The sequence below is a fragment of the Chroicocephalus ridibundus genome, chromosome 3, assembly GCF_963924245.1.
Source record: "Chroicocephalus ridibundus chromosome 3, bChrRid1.1, whole genome shotgun sequence".
Taxonomy (NCBI): Eukaryota; Metazoa; Chordata; class Aves; order Charadriiformes; family Laridae; genus Chroicocephalus; species Chroicocephalus ridibundus.
In genome coordinates this window covers 27,860,542-27,881,534 of record NC_086286.1, presented here as the reverse complement: position 1 = coordinate 27,881,534, position 20,993 = coordinate 27,860,542, and the positions used below count along the sequence as shown (strand labels likewise).

At 38.4% G+C, this 20,993-nt stretch overlaps 1 protein-coding gene across 6 annotated transcripts in view; it reads left to right on the top strand.

The window, feature by feature from the left end:
- SYT14 (synaptotagmin 14) overlaps positions 1-19,122 on the top strand; it is a 104,865-nt gene extending 85,743 nt beyond the window's left edge. For 2 of the 6 annotated variants that reach the window (XM_063328538.1, XM_063328536.1), the window contains 3 exons: positions 222-411; positions 3,617-3,673; positions 4,818-14,620. In XM_063328538.1, coding sequence (XP_063184608.1) covers positions 222-411; positions 3,617-3,673; positions 4,818-5,131 — 561 coding nt within the window. In that variant the 3' untranslated portion in view covers positions 5,132-14,620. Of the gene's footprint in view, positions 1-221; positions 412-3,616; positions 3,674-4,817; positions 14,621-14,949 lie in introns of those variants that run through there. The other 4 variants (XM_063328537.1, XM_063328534.1, XR_010070240.1 and 1 more) reach the window with 3 other exon arrangements.
- The last annotated feature ends 1,871 nt before the right edge of the window (positions 19,123-20,993 follow it).

Sequence of the window (20,993 nt, the reverse complement as noted above, 5' to 3'; positions counted from 1 at the left end):
TAAGAATTACTTTAATTCCTGACCGCTTTGGTCTTTCTTACCTCTAACCTGTGCGAACTGAGTATACATTAAGGATGTACATTTCTTACTGGTTGATTGAATGGAACTTTATTTGTTATTGTCAGTACATTGTTTTCCTAATTTTCTATGTGTTATTCTAAAAATTTACTTCCAGTGACATCGTTGCATAAAATACATGGAGCTGTTTATCTTTTTTATAGGGTTGTGACTCTCAAATGAGCATGTCAGAAGTGTCCTGCAGTGAAAGTACCTCCTCTTGTCAGTCTCTGGTACATGGCTCAGCTCCAGAAATCCTCGTTGGCCTCCTTTATAATGCTACAACTGGAAGATTATCAGCAGAAGTGATAAAAGGCAGCCACTTCAAAAACTTGGCAGCGAACAGACCACCCAGTGAGTGAAAAGCTTTTTTCATCCTAATGCTTCTGTACTGGTGGGGCTCTCAGTAGCAAGGACTTCAATCCTATCATTTAGTCTTACCCAATCAAAATGAAATAGAGCAATCATCAACTAATCTGTTTCATGTTTTATATTTCTAGTCAGTTGGGAAATAGCAAAAATCTAAAATTCAAAATATTAATTGTAAGTTGACAAGAATCTTTTAATTTTTCATGATGACTGACTAATAAATTACCTTTATCATAATGATTAATTGCTAAATTACTAATGCCTCACATCACAGGCCAAGAATAAAAAGTTGGTGTTTAAAGAGAAAGTACATGCCAGCTAATATTAATATAAACACTCTGAGCAGTTATTGCTGTTCCTAGAGGGGTTGGTACTGCCGTCTTTAATTGCTTGTGTGCCTGTGTATACGTGGTAGTGATATATGTAACTTGGGAATGTCAGTGAAGACAACGGAGAAACAAATTGAGGCCTTTGGAATATTTACTGTGTAGAGGAATGTTCATTGTCAGAAAGGACTTGAACTGTGTGTTCAAGCATTTGTTCAAAAATACATTTGCCTGAAATATCTGTGAACTTTATATACTTTTAAATTGTAGCTAGTTGGAATGTCACACACACAGAATGTTTTTACTGTCTCTAATTCTTTGAATTTGAGAAAGTTCAGTAATGAATATTGTTTAAAATTATTTTTTATAGTTTTTTAGATGTTGAGTCTGAATTACATAAGTTGTAGCCAGACATACCTGCCTGTTCTTCTCGATTTTGTCTGGAGGCTCAGGTTTTAGCCCCTCTTTCTGTTTCTTAATCCCCAGATTTGTATGGCACTAGGAGATATCTGACACTACTAGATTATGTTGCAGGCTGCCAACGTTTTATAAGTGGTTTGCACATCTCACTTTGTCTTCCGAGTTAAGGAAATAAGCCAAATGACTTGAGACTGATGCTCTCCTCTTTCTTTCTTGTCCCATGTTTCATTCCATTCGTTAATTACATTTGGCTCAGCTTTACTCTGCTTTGCTTTCTCTACACTTTTCACACTGATGGAGCCAGACTTTGTTAACATGGCCAGAGGAGGAAAGTGAAAGTAGCATCGCTAATACTTTTATATAATTAGGTAGCTGCCCCAGAGTCACCTATGTGGAGGCAAAGTATAGAAATAGATGGGGAAAGCCAAGAAGGCCCAAGGACAGTGGGGTGAGGGAAAGGAGTGAACAGAAGAGAAGACCTGGAGAGAAGGGACCATGTGTTCCCTTAAAGCAAAAAACAGTAGGTGGCTTATGCTTATCTTTCTGGAATCTCTAGAGAAAGCGAAGTTTTTCTTGATATTTAGAATATGCAAGTTAGATGGAGGTTCAGTACTTGTTTTGAAGACAGGTATGTTCATTCCCTGTTTTGTTCATTCCCAAAATGTGTTCTGTGGGCCCATGCTGTCTAGCTAACCATTGTGTCTGTCACTGGGGTCAAAAATCAGTTTCAGTTTGCAAGAAAGCAGCGTAGAACATGGGACATAGCCCTGTAATACCATGTTCTGTCTAACCTTTTTGTAGGGAATATCTTGTGTGTTACCTTTTGTTATCCCCTGTGAAGGATGGGGGGAAGTTTTGATATTCATAACGATAATAGTCCAGTTCTGTTTAGGCAAATGCAGGTTTGGAGTTTTGTTGTTTCTGGAAAGCTGGAAACTAATGCACTTTCTAGGTCTCGTAAGACTGTGCACAGAGTATTGCGGCATCCAGATTTCTCCTATGGGCTGTTTTGTGCTGTCCCCCTCCCCCCCAGCAGTGGTAGCACCTTTTTGTAAACTCCTGGACCCAGGTGCATAGCACTGCCATTTCCTAACTCCCTGTCAAGTGCATCCTGGACACACGCCAGCCTCTCTCTCTGCCATCATTTCCACACAATGAAAACTAAGGCCCATAGGGTTGATGATTAAATGCTCTGATCAGATTTGTTGTTTGGACCATCAGTGGTTCAAAGTCCTCTAAGTACATGCGCAGGTCATAGAATCATAGAATGGTTCGAGTTGGAAGGGACCTTAAAGATCATCTAGTTCCAATCCCGCTGCCATGGGCAGGGACACCTCCCACTAGACCACGTTGCTACACAGACAGATGAGTGTTCATTCAGGTCTTGAGAAACTATGATAGAAAGGGAAGCAACTATTCTTTCCCACATGCGATCCCTTCTGTAGTCTAGGAGTTGTGAACCTATGCAGTTTTGTGAAATGCTTCTGCAGCAAATATGGATTGAGTCCTACATTTCTGTTTCTTGGTAGTATATACTCCTCTGCTGCATGTTTATATGTTATATAGTAACTCATTTAGCAACTGAGTATAGGCAAATAGCCCAAATCCTGCAGGCAATAACATTTGATGTTAGAACCTGTCTTCGTTTCTCTGTGCGATATTTAGTATTTCGTCTGATAAAAAGATGCTTCTTAGTATCCTTTGAAATTTTGTTGAAACAAGGTACAAAATTTTACACATTAAATGCATGTGTGTGTATGCTTGCAAACACACATTAAATCCATAAATACATGGACTTTGACAAGTGAGATCCGTACATTTTAGAGACACATAAGCTGAATTTCAGATGCAAGCGTCCCTTGGCTATTTTTAGAGGTTAGATCAGTCATTTTTGTGCCCAAGTTCATCACTACTCAAGAACTAAAGTATTGCAGTCAAATATCTGCAACTATAAAAGCTAAGGGCAAAACCAGGTTAGTTTTCAGTTCAGTGATTTTTTATTTTGTTGCTTTTAATATATTAAGTATAGTTACTGTGTGCAGTTTTTCTTAATATGCTGGAGTTTGCATGAAAAAGCATAAGCTTTGATAAAAAGGATACAGTCATTTTAACCCAGTCTTCTATAACCTAATTGTTTGCATGGTTCTTTCTATGTTGAGTGTGCTTTAGAACTCAGTAGCTATTAGCGCTAAGATAACCCATTATGAAAGCGGTGTAATTTTTGTTAAAGATTACACAAAAACTGCACAAAATTTTCATTTCATGAAACTTAATCCAACAATCCTTTTGTTCAATCCTTTTTCTGATCTATACTGCTAAGGTTTTGTGTTCTGCCACACCAGTGAATAGTGTTTCCTCTTAAACTTTAACCTTTGATCCTCTCTCACCCAACTATTGACATCTGGTCATTATTTCTTTTACTGCTTTCCACCCCCTGTTGTCAGACGGACTGTTCTGTTGTCTAAAACACTTGATAGGTGGACAGGTTTATATAATCCGAGGTGAGTTCCTGTAGAAACTAATTGGATGTTGTCTTTTTCATGCAAAAGAAAATTTGCCAGCAGTAAAGCTATCCACGGCTGCATACCATGTTGGTTTATAAAAGTATATCTTTATTATTTGTGGCACTCTCTAATGCCAAAGTTGCATTTATCTCTGATTATGGATGTTGGAATTTCAGTATACCTCAAAGTGAAAATGTTCAATTTGTTTCTTTTTACATAAACTCCAATCTTTTAACAGTATTATTCATTAACATGAATATGACAGGAATAAAGAGTGAAAAAACAGATTGTTTTATGTAGTTCTATATTTCCTAAAGTTAGTTATAACTTTATGAAATGCACATCCTTCTGCAGGAGCATGGCTTGGTGCTTCTAGTCAAATGAAAATAGAGCTTTAAAAATAAAGTTTTATACCCAAATACTAACACCCAATGTGTTCTAAACACATTTGCTTGCATCAGCTTCTTACATGTATTTCTAAAGAGCACTGTATAAGCTGTATTTTAAACAACCATATTGAATTATGCAAAAACTGAGTTCTCTTCAAAGGTGTATTAAATATATTCCTTTATGAATCCAGAAATTAAGAGGTTTTTTTATATTGTGTGAACTTCCACCTTTGAATGCACTTTGCTACATTTTGGTCTTTAAAATAAATAAAATTGAAAAGACCAAAGTGAGAACCACATCCATGCAGAGATTATTCTTAAGCATTTCATTCTGGCTGTTTTGATATCATCACTGCATACCAACGTGGGGTTTTTTATTTCTCTTCATTATTTGCTTTCTTTCTACTTTGTTTATTCTTATTCTCTGAAAATTCAGTGGTATGCTTTACAGTGTTGTGGCTAGTTGGAGCTTGCTAAGTGTTATTGCAATTTAAGTTTGTTTAGAACAAATAAGGGGGGTCAACGGGAAGAGGATTATGAGGTATACCTTTAACTTAACCCATTTAATAGTAGTGAAGCTAGTTAATTTGTTATTGTGTTTGTAATACCTTGCTTACTTGTCATCTTTTCATGTGTCTAAACTAAGCCGTGTTCAGTCAGCCTCGTATACACCATATCCTTGCATCTCGTAAATATCTCAAAAACTTTTGTTCTAAGATATCTGACATTCCAAAATATGATTTATTTTGTAGATACATATGTTAAGTTAACACTGCTGAATTCGATGGGGCAAGAGATGTCCAAATGCAAAACTTCAATCCGCCGAGGACAGCCAAATCCAGTATACAAAGAAACCTTCGTTTTCCAAGTGGCGCTGTTTCAGCTTTCAGATGTGACGCTCATACTTTCTGTATATAATAAGCGCAGCATGAAACGAAAAGAGATGATAGGGTGGATTTCCTTAGGTCTCAACAGCTCAGGAGAAGATGAACTCAATCACTGGACTGAAATGAAAGAATCTAAAGGACAACAAGTATGTAGATGGCATACTTTGCTAGAATCGTAATGGATAGTACGAAGTGCAGTTGTGGTTTTAAGGGAGTTTGGTCTTTCAGGAAGATGATCATCCCTGGTCACAAACAACAGATTTGTTGTGGAAGTAAAGAACGAAAATTGAGGTCAACATTCCATCATAAAGAATGCACAACATGCAAAAATGGCGGGATTTAATATATAACCTTCACTTAATGTCAGACACTTCCTTGGTGTCAGAGAAGCCTTGCTGTACACAGATACGTTAGCGGTCCCTCCCCCGTCCACCTGATGCTGTATTTGGGTTTGTTTTGTGGTTTTCAGAAACATTTTATGTAAGGTTCTCCAAACTAATGTAAGCTCCTCCTTTTGTGCTTTTTGTATTGCTCTAATACTGTAGCTTCTGACCTGCCTGCATTCAGATTAAAGGTCAATCATTTGCACTTTGATAGAAAGTTAATGATCTGTAGAGGAAAAGAAAAAAAACCCCACGGTGGAGAAGAACACTTAGTAATATAGCATATATGGATATACTGTTGTTTTACACTGAGTTTCTTTCCAGGAGCTTAGTACAATTAAGTTTTCATTTTTTGATATGCCATTGGTTTGAAAAATACTAGCATTTGGGCATCAGGTGAACTTTGACATCAAACTAATGTTTCTTCAATCTGTGACAGGAACGAGCTCTATATATGGCATAAATTGGGTTTTTCCCTCTTGCCTGTACTTCTGCCTAATCCAAAGAGACCAGATCATTAGTTTGGTCCCTTCCAAATCTCCTTAGACAGGTTGTACTGTAAAACTATGTAACTTTCTGTTGAAAGCACTTCCTGTATTCATGTATTCCAATGTAGGAAGCTCGTAGAGCACGATTTTACTAAAATATATTTTCGTTAAACAAATTGATACGGATTTCTTTAAAATGTCAGCAGTTGCAAGTTAGGTTGAAAGACTGTGATGGAAGTGGCAGCAGTTGAACTACTCTGAATGAACACAAAATACTGTGACTTTGGTTGAGATAGGTATCCGTCTGAGTCTCTTCTGAGCTGTTTTAGGGATTACCATATGCTGTTTGTTGGAAGTAGAGAGCAGTCCAGGAGTTTTTACTTTTCTTCTTGGAGAAGAGAAGATCGGTAAGTTATTTTTCTAGTGATTTGCGAGCAATTGAATGAATGTTCATACCCAAAATAGAAGTTTGCTTTGCTTATATTCAAGTTGGGAAACACAGCTTTCTAATGACACGATTGAGAAGCCTCAGTATCACAAGAAAGTTTGCCATCCGATAAACACTCATGGCTTCCACTGAAATTAGGGAAATATCAGTGCTTCTGAGATTCCTGTTTGTTCCAAATACTTAATTGGAATCACTCTAATTTAATGACTGCTGAATCTAATTCATATCACTGAAATTGTGGATTATTGAGTAATCATAATTTTAAAAAGCTTCCCGATTCAAATGTTCTTTTTGCCTGTAATTACAAGTTTCATTTACTCTTAGTTGTTGCTCTATGGAAAGCAAGCGATTTTTTCTCTTATAAATGATGGTGACATCTTACCAATATGAGACTTCAGTGACTGTTGTAGCACTTGGTGAGCAGAAGAGTGAAGTTTTGTAGTTTGTTGAGAGAATTAGTGGTAGCCTAGAGTGTTCTCATTAGGGCAAATGTTTTTCTCTCAATTTCTTTATAATACTTTTGAACAATCCTGGCTTTAGGGTATACAGTCAAGTACAGTGAGATTGGAGACAGTGAGTATGCTATAATAGAGGTGTTTCACATGGTTCTCAAATTCTCACACTACTTAACAATTTCATTAAGTTCTTTTCAGTAATTCCACTACTTGGTTTATTTGGTGCCTTTTGAGGGGTTTATATGCAAAGCCAGGCTTTCAGTTTTTATTGATTTAAGGATTTAAAACATTATTACAGGCCTTTTTTTTTTTCCTTCTGGTATTGCGCTGCTGCTTCATTTACAGAGGCTTTATTTACTGAATATACAAATAATGCAAAAACTTTCTTTAAACAGTGGTCTTGCAGTAATACAAGTTGTCTCTTTCCGTCCTTTTTGTTCCTCAATTTGTGAAATGTAATGTTGAGTGTAGAATTTAATAAAAAATCAACATTAATTTTATATGCATAAGGAAGATGCTCAGATTTTCGCAATCCTTTCAGCTTTCCATATAGTAGAAACTCTGACTTAGAAGCTGATCAAAAGCAATTTTTCAATGGATATGGAAGTATTTTTACTCATTCTGTTTGTGGATATTTGGATGCTCTTTCCTAAAGGTGAAAGTTGTCTCTCAATGGTTGTCTCTCTGTACAGGTTTTGCTTTATAAAATAATGTACAGTATTTAGCAGCAAGAACTGAGCAGATTGATTCCAGTGGAGAATATATTTAACATCACCATTGGACAAATGAAGAAGTCAGTTTGGAAGGTGCAGCAAATATCCTCTTACAGAACCAAACTAAACTGTAACAGGGCTTGGGTTTCTGTTTGTAGGTTGCATTGCTTCAGTTTTCCATCTAACCATTCAGATTTCTAAGACACTAAAATCTTACTTTAGACACAAAGATTTATAGTAGTCTGTGTTGGGCACCTTTGGGAAAAAGAATCTTTCTAGATTCTGTGACTTTTCCCAAGGTATCCAGGTCCAGTCTGTGCTTCACAGAAGGAGGTTTGGCTTACTTGGATTTCTGCTGTACAAAGGCTGGGAACTGAATGTATAAAGAATGGAAATTAATGTTTAATTTTGAGGCAGTAGAATACAGATTTGCCACGCAAAACCGGTCACACCAATAATTGGATTCACCCTGGGATTTTTATGATTTAGTTACAGTATCAATAGCTGTCATGTTGTTTTTTCTTCCTAGATCCCATTCTTATGATTTGCTTGTCATTTTGTTTTTCTTATTGCTTTATGGAAACCTATATTTTTGTATTTGAAATCTGCCTTTAGATATTGGGGTTTTTTAAACCCTGTGTAAGGGCTTATACATACAGTGTGGTTTTGTGCATTCAGTTAAATCTTAAGCATGGAACAGAATTTCTAAAGAACAAAGTATCCGAAACAAATTAGAAAGAGGCATTTGTGTTTTCCTCAGAGTTATCTGTGCTTTTTTTTTCATAGCTCTTTGTTGTTTGCCTTTGTTCAAAAGTACAGTTAGGAAGAGTTTATCAAATTACTTAATTACTTTTCTGTGTGCCAATGTACCATGTAGAGATGACAATTCTCGAATTGAGTCTGATTCCTGACAGTGTAGCCTTAAACAATTATAGAACAGTGACGTTCTTACAGATTCTATTCTTGAAAACACTGCATCCTTTCTGCATATGATCCATTTGGTTTAATGTTTAGAATATTCCACAAAGTTTATCTCTTAAAGTATTATAAATATGAGAAAAGTTGGTATGAGAAAAGAAAGTTCCTTTCTGTGGTAAGGGCAGTACAGGCAAGCATGAGATCACTGTGCAGAAGGACGAGAGGTGGTACAGCCTCTGTAGGACACCGCTGTCTCCCACATATGTGGAGGCAAGGAGTCGGTGGAGCCATGCTTCTGTTCCCCGTTCAGCCAGGCAGCACAGGGAAGGAGGATAGCACTGGTGGGATTCAAAGCTTGGTCCCCGTGGTGCTCCCTCGTGCTCAGGACTTAAGACAGCCACGTTATAACCACACTGCGAGGTCTGACTGCAAAGGCAGAACTTAGGCAAGGTGTAGGTTCTGCTGCTGGTGAAATATGACATAATTTCTAAATCCGAGTGAAATCTGCTAACCTCATTAATAATTAAATTTCAAAATTTGGTGAGCCCTTGGAATAAATGTATGTGCGCTTACTGGAGCTGAACATCCTTTATCAATTAAGAGAATACTTGAGCTGAAAACAGATTTTATGGCATTTACCGTTGCAGATATTTTCACCTCTAAATTTTTGCCACCACTCCTCATGGCACATGCAGTGCCAGCATCAGTACCTTCCCATTTTTCACACCGTTTCAGCAATTTTTTTTGGTTGTCTAAAATTTGTTTGTGTTACTGATTTATTCTCTTTTCTCCCTAATGACTTGCTCCTGCGAACTTCCCAGACCCTGGGAGGCTGTGTGTGGCAGCCACTGGACCATAGAAGTCAAGGGCACTCCGCACCTCTTACAGTAAGGTACTGGTGCAAAATTTCTACAATTGTCCAACTCCCTAAGATTTCTGAAATGCAAACCATCAGTTTTAAGATAATGAAACAGAAGAAGAAAACTTTTTCTTTGAAGGAGGCATTTTAATGTAGGAATTGAATACAGATCGCTCTTACACATACAAGTTCTAATAAAAAGCCTGTGGTAAAATCACAGAATGCGATTTGAGGGGGAAGCCTTTTGGCCTGAACTGTTCCAACTTGAAACTAACAACAGAATGCCCTTTCATTTAAATGAGAGTTTTATCGAACCCTTTATTTATTCATCACACTTTTCTGGAGGGGAAAAAATAGCTGTCTTGTTTAAAGCAGGCTTTAACATTATGGCTTGTCAGTTGTAAGGCAGACTGACTTCATCCTGAAGCTGAATTCTCAGTAATAGCTAAACATCCATTTAATTCTCCCACTGATATGCATGCCTGCCGTTAATGTTAATGAGAGGAGCCCATGGGCATCAACAGGAGAGTAGACCTGACCCTGAAAGTGTGAAGTGTAATAGGATCAGCAGATTAGAGTGGTGGTACAGCATGGCACCTGCAGCACAATCAAATGTGATTTCAATTATGAATGGAGGCAAAAAAGCAAATACCAGGATACTGTCACAAACTTGTTATTTAATGATTATCTCTTATTTTTGTTTCTTCTTTTCATCAGCATCTGAAATATTTTTAAAACTTAATATTAAAAATGTTAAAGCAATCCCCAAACATCTTGATCATTTTAACTGGAGCATTCAGCAAAGTTTATTGTTAGAACAAGCCATCAAGAATGTTCTGTATTTTGGTCTATTTAACTCAACTGCCAGATTTTGTAGTGCATCACAGCTGGATTTCAGACACTTTGTTCTGATGGTAGTTTTTGAGGGGAAAGTCACAGGAGCGTTTGCTTGTCAGTGAATCAATGCCTGATGAAGAGATGTCATCTGAGAGCGAGAGCATTAAAATTAGAGACAGCTTCATACAGTGGCAGCGACAGTGACTCAGACTCCACTCTTGGAACCTTATGGCCCTCGGAGGGCCCTACTCAGAGAAACTGTGACATGTGAATTGTGGGAGTTAAAACATTCAGAGCAGCACAGCTTTGGGTGAGCACTCCATGGCTTCTAACCTAGCATATTTTACAGATGTAAGCAGGGTAGGTAGATAGTGTTTATTTGCCTAGGGTGAGTACCAGCTTGCCCACAGTGACATGGATTAGTTTAGCCTTAAGAATTTATCACTGCCCCTCCTTAAGTTCAAGCAGGGTTTCTTCCTTTCTGCAGACTATGCAGAAATCTTATGCACCCAGCGTATCTGCTTATATTATGCCTACTCGAATACGGCACAATCATATTAATGCTAGCAAGCTCAGTTCACATGTAACAGTGTGTGACTGAATTAATCAATTGGTCGGATACGTGCTGGATTAGGATTTGCTGTGCAGGCTTCTGCTGGTATAATGTAGAAATAAGATCCTTCCGGAGAGGAATGTGCCAGGAGTCAGGAAAGTGGGTGGTACTGCTCCTGTAGGAATGAAGACCAGGAAACAGCTACGCCCAGCAAATGGGCAAGGCTAGCCTGATAGCAAGAAGAATTCACTCACTTTCTTGGAAGCATCTACTGGTAGAGCTGGCATAAAGCCTCCAAAAGCTGCCTGTCTCTGAGGACCTTACCCAGGAGAGCAAAAACAGTAATCCCATACCACTGAAGGAATACCTCATGGACATTCAGGGATGTAATTAATGTCATCCTTTTTTCTCTTACATCTGAAGACAGGAGTCTTGCCCATTGTATCAAATTAATTGTTTTTTGCTGTGTTTTGCAAATCCTGTGGACATTTACTGCATGCCGAGGGTCTAAAGTGGATTGCTTTATAACTTTTCGTTCATTTCCAAAGCATGAGTTTGAATGAATTTAAAGAATTGACCAGAAGCATTATCATAGCTTGGAGATGTAATCTCCAGGCCATAGCGCAAGCAAGGGGCAGGGCTTTGAACAAGTTTTGATAGTAAATTTTGCAAATGGCTTATTATGACATTTTAAGAAAATTTCTAAGTAGTTGAATGTATTAGGGAATATTTACAAAAAAAAACGAGATAGAGCAATGATCTTTTCTTACTGTACAGCTAGTTTGCTGTCCTTTCCAGTAAACCACAAGGTTCATTAGTGCTCAGTACTGTTTCGTTTATGATAACTGTTTTTAATGTGATTTTCATGACAAAGTGTAATTAGTGAAACCTTTTATTCAATTTTTCCCTTTCTTTGCTTTTTTTAAGGAGAGATTTCTCCTTATATAGTATATATACTTTCTTACAGAGCTTTCTTACCTATTTTTATATAAGATGATTTAACAATGTAAAATTAAATGCTCTATGAGCAAGCTATATCACTGTTACACAATCTGAAGTGCTAAGACTTAAGGGCCTGAACCTACTGCCTTTTACTCAGGTCCTGGTTTAACCACACGTGTTTCATGTTGTGTAGTACCTTTCCCTGTAAGCAGTTCCATCTCTTTGTCCGGGATGACTCCGAGAAAGGCACTATTAACATGAATAACAGTGGTAAAACTGAGCCTCCTCTCCATTCTTAGCGGGACATCTGTCATGAGTAAAGGCTGCTGGCTCTGTCCCAAAACTATAGTTAGAGATTATAGTTCCCTTGATCTTCAGTAATTTTGAACTTGTTTTCTGGTGACTATAAGCTAACAACTGATCTTTGTGAATACAAATACTGAATCGTGCTGTTATCAGCAAGATTATTAAAATGCGTTTCACATTATAATTCATTCTCTCATTGGGATATAAGGAATTGGATTTGTGAAGCATTATATCGCTTAGGGATAGCACACGTTCACTGCATTTTTAGAAGGTATGAAAGATACAGTATGTAGCATTTTCTTGCATACTTTTATACTGCCTGTATGCCACCGATGCACTCGGTGCCTTCTTTCTTTTGTATAAAACAAACATGTGGAGAAACTAAAGTTACCGTGCGTAAGCAATGTCGCTGCAACTGAAGAGATGTCTTAACCTGATTATTCCTAGTACAGGAGGTTTGAAATGGCAGTTCAGTTTAACACAATGCATTTCTTTGAGTTTGAAGACTTCCCTTCCTCACCCCCCTTTCCGAGAAACCTCCCCGTACAACTGTTTATTCTTAATTGATTCCTGTGTCCGATGTAAGTCACATGGTGTTAACCAAAGAACCAAGTCTGTTTCTAATTCTTTGGATAAATAATGTTTGGACTTGCTATTACTTAAAAACAGAAATGGTAGAATGGATCTCTTTGAACAATTATCAAATAGGCATCTGTAAATGTGACTCACAGCTGAGAATTCAAGATACCTCTTTTCTGACTGGTTGTGCATTATTGTATCAGTAGCAAAGTGTTTGAGTTGTATTTATTTGTGCATTTTAATCAAAATACTATCACAAGCAAAAATATAAGTAAATCAGTGCTGTCAAATTAGCTTGTTTTGCTCGTTTTATACCTATATCTGAAGTGTGTACCTTTGAGAACAGATTCAGCTTTTCTGTGTCTGAAGTCCTGATAGTATATAATACCTGTCTAGTGTACGCTGGTCTTACAGAAACAGACTTATGCTGCACTGTGTCTACATTTCCTAATTGTACCCTTTCATTGTATCATTTATGTGATATAACACAGTTTTCAATGACTGTTTCAACTTGAAATTCCTTAAATTTGAGTGCATGTATAGCCTTAAACATTTAAGACACCAAGCACAGTTTTAAAGGGAATAGGTTATATTTGCAAGTCCTGTTTGGCACAGAGATCAGAGAATTATTTTTATATAGCAATCAAAGATTGTAGAAAACGGGCATATTGCAGTCATGTTATCAACCGTGCTCCTAATTGTATGCATTTTTTAAAAAAGCATTTTTGCTGAAGTTTTTAGAGGTGAAATATCAGTGCTCATTTTCTTTCTTGAATTTGCTTGTTTTATTTTCATACTTTCATTTCTATACAGAACCTTGGAGCCCCTAACTAATGTCCGTGAATGAATTCACCCCTATTTTCAGAATTCCTTGAGCTTCTTTTCTTTTCTGCTACATTTTAAAGTTGAATAAGAAGTAATTAAAATTCTATTCTTTTTTTTTTTTTTTTTTACATTTTGACAGTAACATAATTAGAGCAAATGACTGTTTGCAACTGTTTATGCAGCTTATTAAAGTCTTAGGACTTTGTTTGAAACTGTCATTATAATCCAGATGAAGACATACGTTTCATGGCATTGCAGTCCACAGCAGGTGAAAACAGGAGTTCTGGCGATTAATGTGCAGATCTGCATATTGGGTGTCAGATTGTAAATCCCCAGAGGGATTTATAATTAAGTGTCACGTTGTATCTACAATATCTCCGCTTGTGTGTTGTCAGATACTTGTTCTTTTGTTTTCTTCATTATTACCTAGCAAAAAACTACTTTTATCATTTTGTGCTACTGTATATTAATCTTGAGGGTTTCCAGCGTGCAAGATTAGTTAATGTTGTCAGTTCTTTTTCTGTAAAAAAGGGACGCACTTTCAGCATACGCATCCCATTACTGTTCTGATTTTGGGGAGAGGCAAAATGCCACCAGCTGGTTTTAGTTATATTTACCTGTACAGCGCAGGTAACTTTATTCCCATGTAAGTTTGATCAAAACATGCTATAGTATATTTTCAAACCATGGATCTGTCTCAACATTAAAATAGTCATTTTGCGTACCTGAAGCTTTGCAGCTGTGGATTTGTATTCTGTTTGCTCTCTCTATTTGTATTGATTACTCTGTGAAATGTATTTTTGTCAGTTTGAGGACTGGACTGGGTATCCTTCGGTTATTTCAAAGTATTTTCTGTACGTGGAATCAGCTTTTTGCATGTAAACTTAATTGCTGGAAAGTATTTGAAAAAAAGGAAAAATCACTTTTAAAACCGATTGTTGTCACTTTCCTTTGGAATTCATTAGATCGTACGCAAATGTAGTAGACTTCACTGTTTAGAAGATAATAACGCGTGGTCAACCATTTGAACTGCTGTCTGCGTTAAAGAGAAGAAAAACTTTTTTAATTTTGGCAAGCTAACTAATCCAAACCTTTACACACTTTTTGGCTCTGTTTCCAAATTTCCTAAGTTTCCCCAATTCCCTTTCTGTTCCTCACAGTCTTTGTTGATGTCATGAATCTTCTATTTAGATAATTTTCAATTAACCAGTGTGATAACGTTCTGACAAATATGATGTGTATACTGGCAAATAAAGACACACTCAGGTGATGGTTCTGACTGACTTTATACAGTTTTCTTCTGAGGTCATCAACAATTCCCTCTTTCTTTGTTCCACATATATTTCTCAGAAAAGATCTTATCTAACATATTTATGCTTAACTTCCACTTTCTAAGGAATAAGTAAGCTGAAATAATTGAGGTTTGATTTAAACATGAAAGAACACTTCCTGTAAGTAACAATTATAATTTTACTGTGACCCAGCTTAGATCTTCTGTATTGTCCTCTAATAGCTCTCCGGGCTCTCATGGCAGCTCTGCTTTAGGATGTGCCTGAATATATGTATGGTTTAATACCTATTAGCATACAAGAAAAAAAGGAATTGTTACAACAATTAAAGCATTTTTTCCTATCCTAAAGGTCAGAAGACTTAGTATAAAAAGCTTCTGTTGTTTCTTCCCATTTCTGCAGATGAAAGAAGCGTAGCCCAGTGACTTTTACCATGTGAAAGTGGAGAGAGGGGTGCGTTTCTTTGCTATATGATCCCGATCATCTGGACCCATCCTCATCATCTGTGCAAATCCTAGGACTTCTGCAAATAAGATAACATGGTACTTGCTGCTGTTGGGGCTGGCATTTTCAAAAGGCATACGCTTAAAAATAACTTGTCGTTCCATATGGAGACTGGTACATATTTGGTACTTGAGAAACTTCGAGAGGCGTGCCTAACGTTGTGTCCATGTTCTTTAGAAGATGTCGCAAGATATTTGGTACCCTTGTCTCTCAGAAAAAAACCTCCCACAAATGTTTTTCTCCAGATTATGAGAGATCCATTAAAAGGTGATAATATGAACTATTAGGTGTTTGTTTAAAAACTGAGGATTTATGAAGCTGGGAAAACACGGCAGAATAAATGAAATACATGTGTTGTCTGTATGGTAATAGTTGTTCACCATTTGTGAACGGCCATTTTCTGCTCAAAGATCACAGAGAAAAAGAGTTAATACAGCTGTGAATCAAAGTCAGCTTTCAGCTGCATGCGTGGCACCTTTCGGTCACCCGTGTTTCATACATGTAGCTGAGCAGAATTAGGTGTAATGCTCGGAGTTGTTCAGTAGTTTTGTTGTGCAACAGTAATTGCTTCAGACAGGTAGAGCCAAGTTACGTCACTTCTATGCAGATACAACTTTACCTGTCAAAGGTTTTCTCTGACTAGTTGTCTACATGTGGCAAATTCCATATTAGGTAGTACTTAAAATCTCTTTGAAGTCACTAGTTACTTGTTTACAAGAACTCCTGTGAGTAAGGGCTATTTAGCATTTTCCTGCTGAAATTTGTAGCATGCATTTTCTTTCTCTGGTGTTTTTGTTCCTACAGTCCAGCAGTGCAGTTCTAATTTAGTGCTTGATTCATATTAGACAGTTCATTTTACTTGTAAATTACTCTACTTCCTCAAAATTAAAGAGACCGTTCATAAGGCATTTTGTTACCTGCTGATCATTTTGAGTAGCTACATTTCAGCTTTGGCATTCTAAAAACCAAATTTGCTCTTGTATTAAGACAAGTAAGGATAGAAGGAAGCAAAAATTGCAGAAATGAACTAAACTCTCATCAAGTAAGATCATGCAACGAATCAGCTGGGCTTTAGATAAATGATTTATTATTAAATTCAAAACCTAATAGGTTTGTGTGTTCTGAGTGTAGATTACATTGGTTTGTTTTCCACTTAATTAGGAGTCTTACATTTCATCTTATTAATAATGAAAATCCTCTTGTCAAATTGTGTAAGATCATGTTGAACTAATGTGTATATTTTAGAGGCAGAATAAAATCTCTCCTCATGGCCTTTCATATTATTTCATTGCATACTGCAAAAAATGACATTCTGCTTTTAGTTTTGCTAGTGTGAAATAAGAAAACTTCAAATCATCTTTCATTCCTGGTCGAGAGAGTCCTGGTTTCAAGAACTGCAATGAAGGTAGCTCAATCTCTGTAGCTGACTGTTTACAATTAAAGATTGACTGTAAACAGAAGATCAGAATACCAGGCCAACTCAGCTTTGTAAATGTAATTAATAAGAGCATAAAAGATAGTAATCAGTCAGTAATCAAAGCTTAAGTTACATCCTGTCGTATCAGTTCTTGTTGCAGTGGTTCAACAGTTCAGAAGGGGAGCAGGCTCAAACGTGCCAAAGGAGACCAAATTCGTACCCCATTTGTTTATTAGAGTTAAGTACACATTTTCCATGATATCACAGCATTTTCGTCTGCCTATGCAAAGACCTAAAGCACCAATAGACTAAAATGTCAGTCACACAAGCCTTTGCTAGTTAATGCCTTCCCCAGAAAATATCTGGCATTCTTAGGAAATCAGGGAGATATAGAACATAGAGATCATTCATATTTATGTACTTTTTTTAAAAAGCAGGAAAAGGAGCGTTTAATCATCTATTTTAAAAAGCTCCAAATCAGTCAATTAGGCCAAAGGTCATGAAAACGTAGCTAGATCTCAGTAAGCCTCAGTGGCAAATCGTTGCACAAGTTGTTGCAGTTTTCCGAGACGGTATAAAACACTTGGGAGCACACAAGACAGGCCAAGAGGCCAAGTGATAGCGTTAACCCCTCAGCCTTCACCATCTGTTGCGTGTACAGCCAAGCCGACAGTTGGGATGGAGTCGTTCTATGTCTTCCCTTATTTCCAAGCGCATGGATTTTTTTAACTGAGCTTCACAGGAGACTCGCCAGTGAATGCAAGCTATTGCCGTCAGCAGCACCGGTATCTGTTGTGAAGGAGGAGCATTGATTGGGAAACGGCAATTGGGCTGTTTCCAGACTCTTTGAGCATACCTGTTAATAAAGCAGGGTGAGGGTGTGGTGGTATTTGTTGCTCTAAGCATGGAACTGGGAATCGGGAATACCCTTTAATTCCGTGTTTGATGCAAACTGGCTCTGTAGCCTCAGCTGATTTACCTGACTCTTATTCTCATTGACGAAATTCCCATTCTCTTACATGCCATTGATATATCCAGGCACTAAACCACCTGTTGCGATACAAAATTAGTAAAACTGATGCACGTCTTCTCTTCTATTGAAAGATAGTATGAAATGCTCTCTCTAAAGCATTACAATATGGAAATTGCTGCATGTGGTACCATATTCAGAAGAGTGCTGTTCTGTTTATGCTTAAACATGCTGAATAAGCATGCTGAATACCTCAGTTATGTAGTCTTCTTGTGATTCTTGCTGTCAACAAGAGTCACGGAAGGACCAGGATAAAGCCTAAGAAGGTTTTTTTAAAGTTTTCAGTGGGATCAGTTCCCCAATGTGACCAAATTAAAGCCTAAATGAGTGCCAGTGCCAGCACAAGGAAGTGGAAGTGCACAGCTGGAGCTGAGCTGTCATTTCCCTGGCAATCCACCCTGAGCTCGACTAAATAGGGCGGCGAAACCACTACCTGAGAAAAATGTTAGGAATATGCAGGCATTTTACACTGCTGGCTGTTGCCTGCGAAGAATCTATCCAACCACTTCTCATCTTGTTTTGAAAAAATCTTGTAAAAATTGTTAGAAGTGAAGTCCATGGGGGCGGGCAGAAATGTACTTTTGAAACACCACAGAGAGTCGCTTTGATGGGACAGAAATTGCTACTCGGTTCTGGTATAATGCATCCTTTACAAAAATCAATTAGAAAATGTGTAGCGATGTTATAACTTAAAATTCTGAACCATTAATACAGTTGATGTTATTTTGATCTCCTAAACATCCAACAGCAATCCCTCTTTTTTTTCCTTTTTCTGCCCTCAGAACACTTGCCCTACAGCAGGACCCACTTCAAGGACACTGCTTACCCTTGATATCTGACACAAGTCACTGTAGAAGGATTGCCACCATCAGTGCTTGGACCCCAGGGAGCCCTTTGAGAGAAAGGGTGGTGGTGCGTGACTGAGGTGGGAACACCACTAGGAAGCTGAGAGAGAGCAATTGCTGAAGGTAATTCAAAAGCAGGTGTTTCCAGACAATCTGTAAAGGTGCAAGGATCCCAAGCCACCGCACATGTTGCATGCAGATTTGCTCCTACACTTCCTTGGTTTTTCCGTGGAGCAGGGTGATCCACCCTTAGGCAAGCATTTCACTGCCAGAAATATTTCAAGGAATTGTTCTTCTCTGAGTGCGTATCCCACCCTCTCTAATTATGCATAATATTTCACTGAAAGCTTTCTCAAAAGGTAGACATGCGGCATAAGAACTATTACATCAACAGACTGAAATACAGAATACACTGAAACTGTTCGTTGTCATTCCGGGCAATCCAAGTTAAGCATCTACAGTAAATGCTGCCATCAAAAGAACAAAAGCTGTGAAATGATTCAATGAATTTATAGTCCATGTAACCACTGGATGACAAACATTCCTGCCTTGTACAAAAAGTAGAAATGTTGTAGTTTATGCAAGGAGAAAACCTTAAACCATCACAGTGGTCCGCAGTTAGATCTTCAGCCTTCGCTTGTATCCACTGACGCTATTTGTCGGTGGATTTCTCTGCAAGTTATTGCACATAATCTTACCTGGTTTCTTTCCTGGATACAGTGTGGAGCTATGCTTTTCACTTTAATGTTTCCTTTTGTAAGTGGATATTGAAACATTTAATAAATACTAATTGCAGTGTATAGTCCTGTGTCAGGTGAGTGTATTGATGTTCTTAACCTAACCCCAAAATGAGCCAGTTTGAAGATGAAGCCCAGAAAGCTCTTAGCAGTTCAAGCCACTGCTGCACACCAGTTTAAGGGAGGAGACAAATACATCAATCCTAATTTAATGGGAGAATTTTCAGGTAGGCAGTAATTGAGTTGGAATTTGGCCAAAGCCTTGAGGTTAAAGAACCTCCTCTTATGAAATGGATTAGAGGATCTTTAGTGAATGCAAACAACTGAGATCACAGTTTCATCTCTTCTGCAAGGGACAGCAGAAAATGCTCGTTTCCCTCCAGAAATGCTATGCTGCCTGTAACCAGACTGGGGCATTGAAAAAAACATGCCACCTTCTGAAACACCAGAATTGTTTTCTGATCAGCAAAGATCTCAATGTGTTGACCTGTAGGAGGAGTAGCTGGCTCATGGATTTTAGCAATAACCCTCACATCAATACTGAGAAATAGCCATTAAGCAAGTAAAGAAATCCCTTACTAAATTAAGTTGAATTACATTAAATTCAACTAAGTTGGGTGGGTTTTTTCCTTTTTTTTTTTTTTTGGGGGGGGGGTCTCAAAAATCCTGCTGATTTACAGAATAATTTCAAACAAGTTTATTAAGCTCTTCAGATAGGCTGGACAAGAGGAAGGTCTCCAGACTTGCTGCTTTCCACAGACAGATATTTCCATATCCATCAGTTCTTTTGAATTTCTTACATAGATTTATTTCTAAATATAGCTAATGGTTGGAAAAAAAGGAGCGTGACTGGAAGAGTCCTTGGCAGCATAAAAATGAAGGCAAATTGGTGCTTTACAGATACTAGAATTGTTTACCATTGAAGCTGTCTGGGTGAAAAGAATTGTGTCAGCCTGCTTAACCCCAAAATATAAGTTACTGTATATAAGGAGGAATTACATTCTGTTTTTTTAAACTACCTTTTATATGTGATACGTTATCAGCTGAAATAATAGAATCACAGAATGGTTGGGGTTAGAAGGGACCTTAAAGATCATGAGTTCCAACCCCCCTGCCATGGGCAGGGACACCTCCCACTAGACCAGGCTGCTCAAAGCCCCATCCAGCCTGGCCTTGAACACTTCCAGGGATGGGGCATCCACAGCTTCTCTGGGCAACCTGGGCCAGTGTCTCACCACCCTCACAGTAAAGAATTTCTTCCTAATTTCTCATCTAAATTTCCCCTCTTTCAGTTTGAAACCGTTACCCCTTGACCTATCGCTCCACTCCCTGATAAAGAGTCCCTCCCCCTCTCTCCTGTAGGCCCCCTTCAGGTACTGGAAGGCCGCTGTAAGGTCTCCCCGGAGCCTTCGCTTCTCCAGGCTGAACAACCCCAACTCTCTCAGCCTGTCCTCATAGCATAGGTGCTCCAGCCCTTTGATCATCTTCATGGCCCTCTGCTGGACCTGTTCCAACAGGTCCATGTCCTTGTGCTGAGGACTCCAGAGCTGGACGCAGTACTCCAGGTGGGGTCTCACCAGAGCAGAGTAGAGGGGCAGAATCACCTCCCTTGACCTGCTGGCCATGCTTCTTTTGATGCAGCCCAGGATGTGGTTGGCTTTTTGGGCTGCAAGTGTGCATTGCCTGCTCATGCTGAGCTTCTCATCCACCAGCACGCCCAAGTCCTTCTCCTCAGGGCTGCTCTCAAGCCATTCTCCGCCCAGCCTGTATTTGTGCTTGAGATTGCCCTGACCCAGGTGCAGGACCTTGCACTTGGCCTGGTTGAACTTCATGAGGTTCGCATGGCCCCACCTCTCAAGCCTGTCAAGGTCCCGCTGGATGGCATCCCTTCACTCCAGCGCGTCAACCATGCC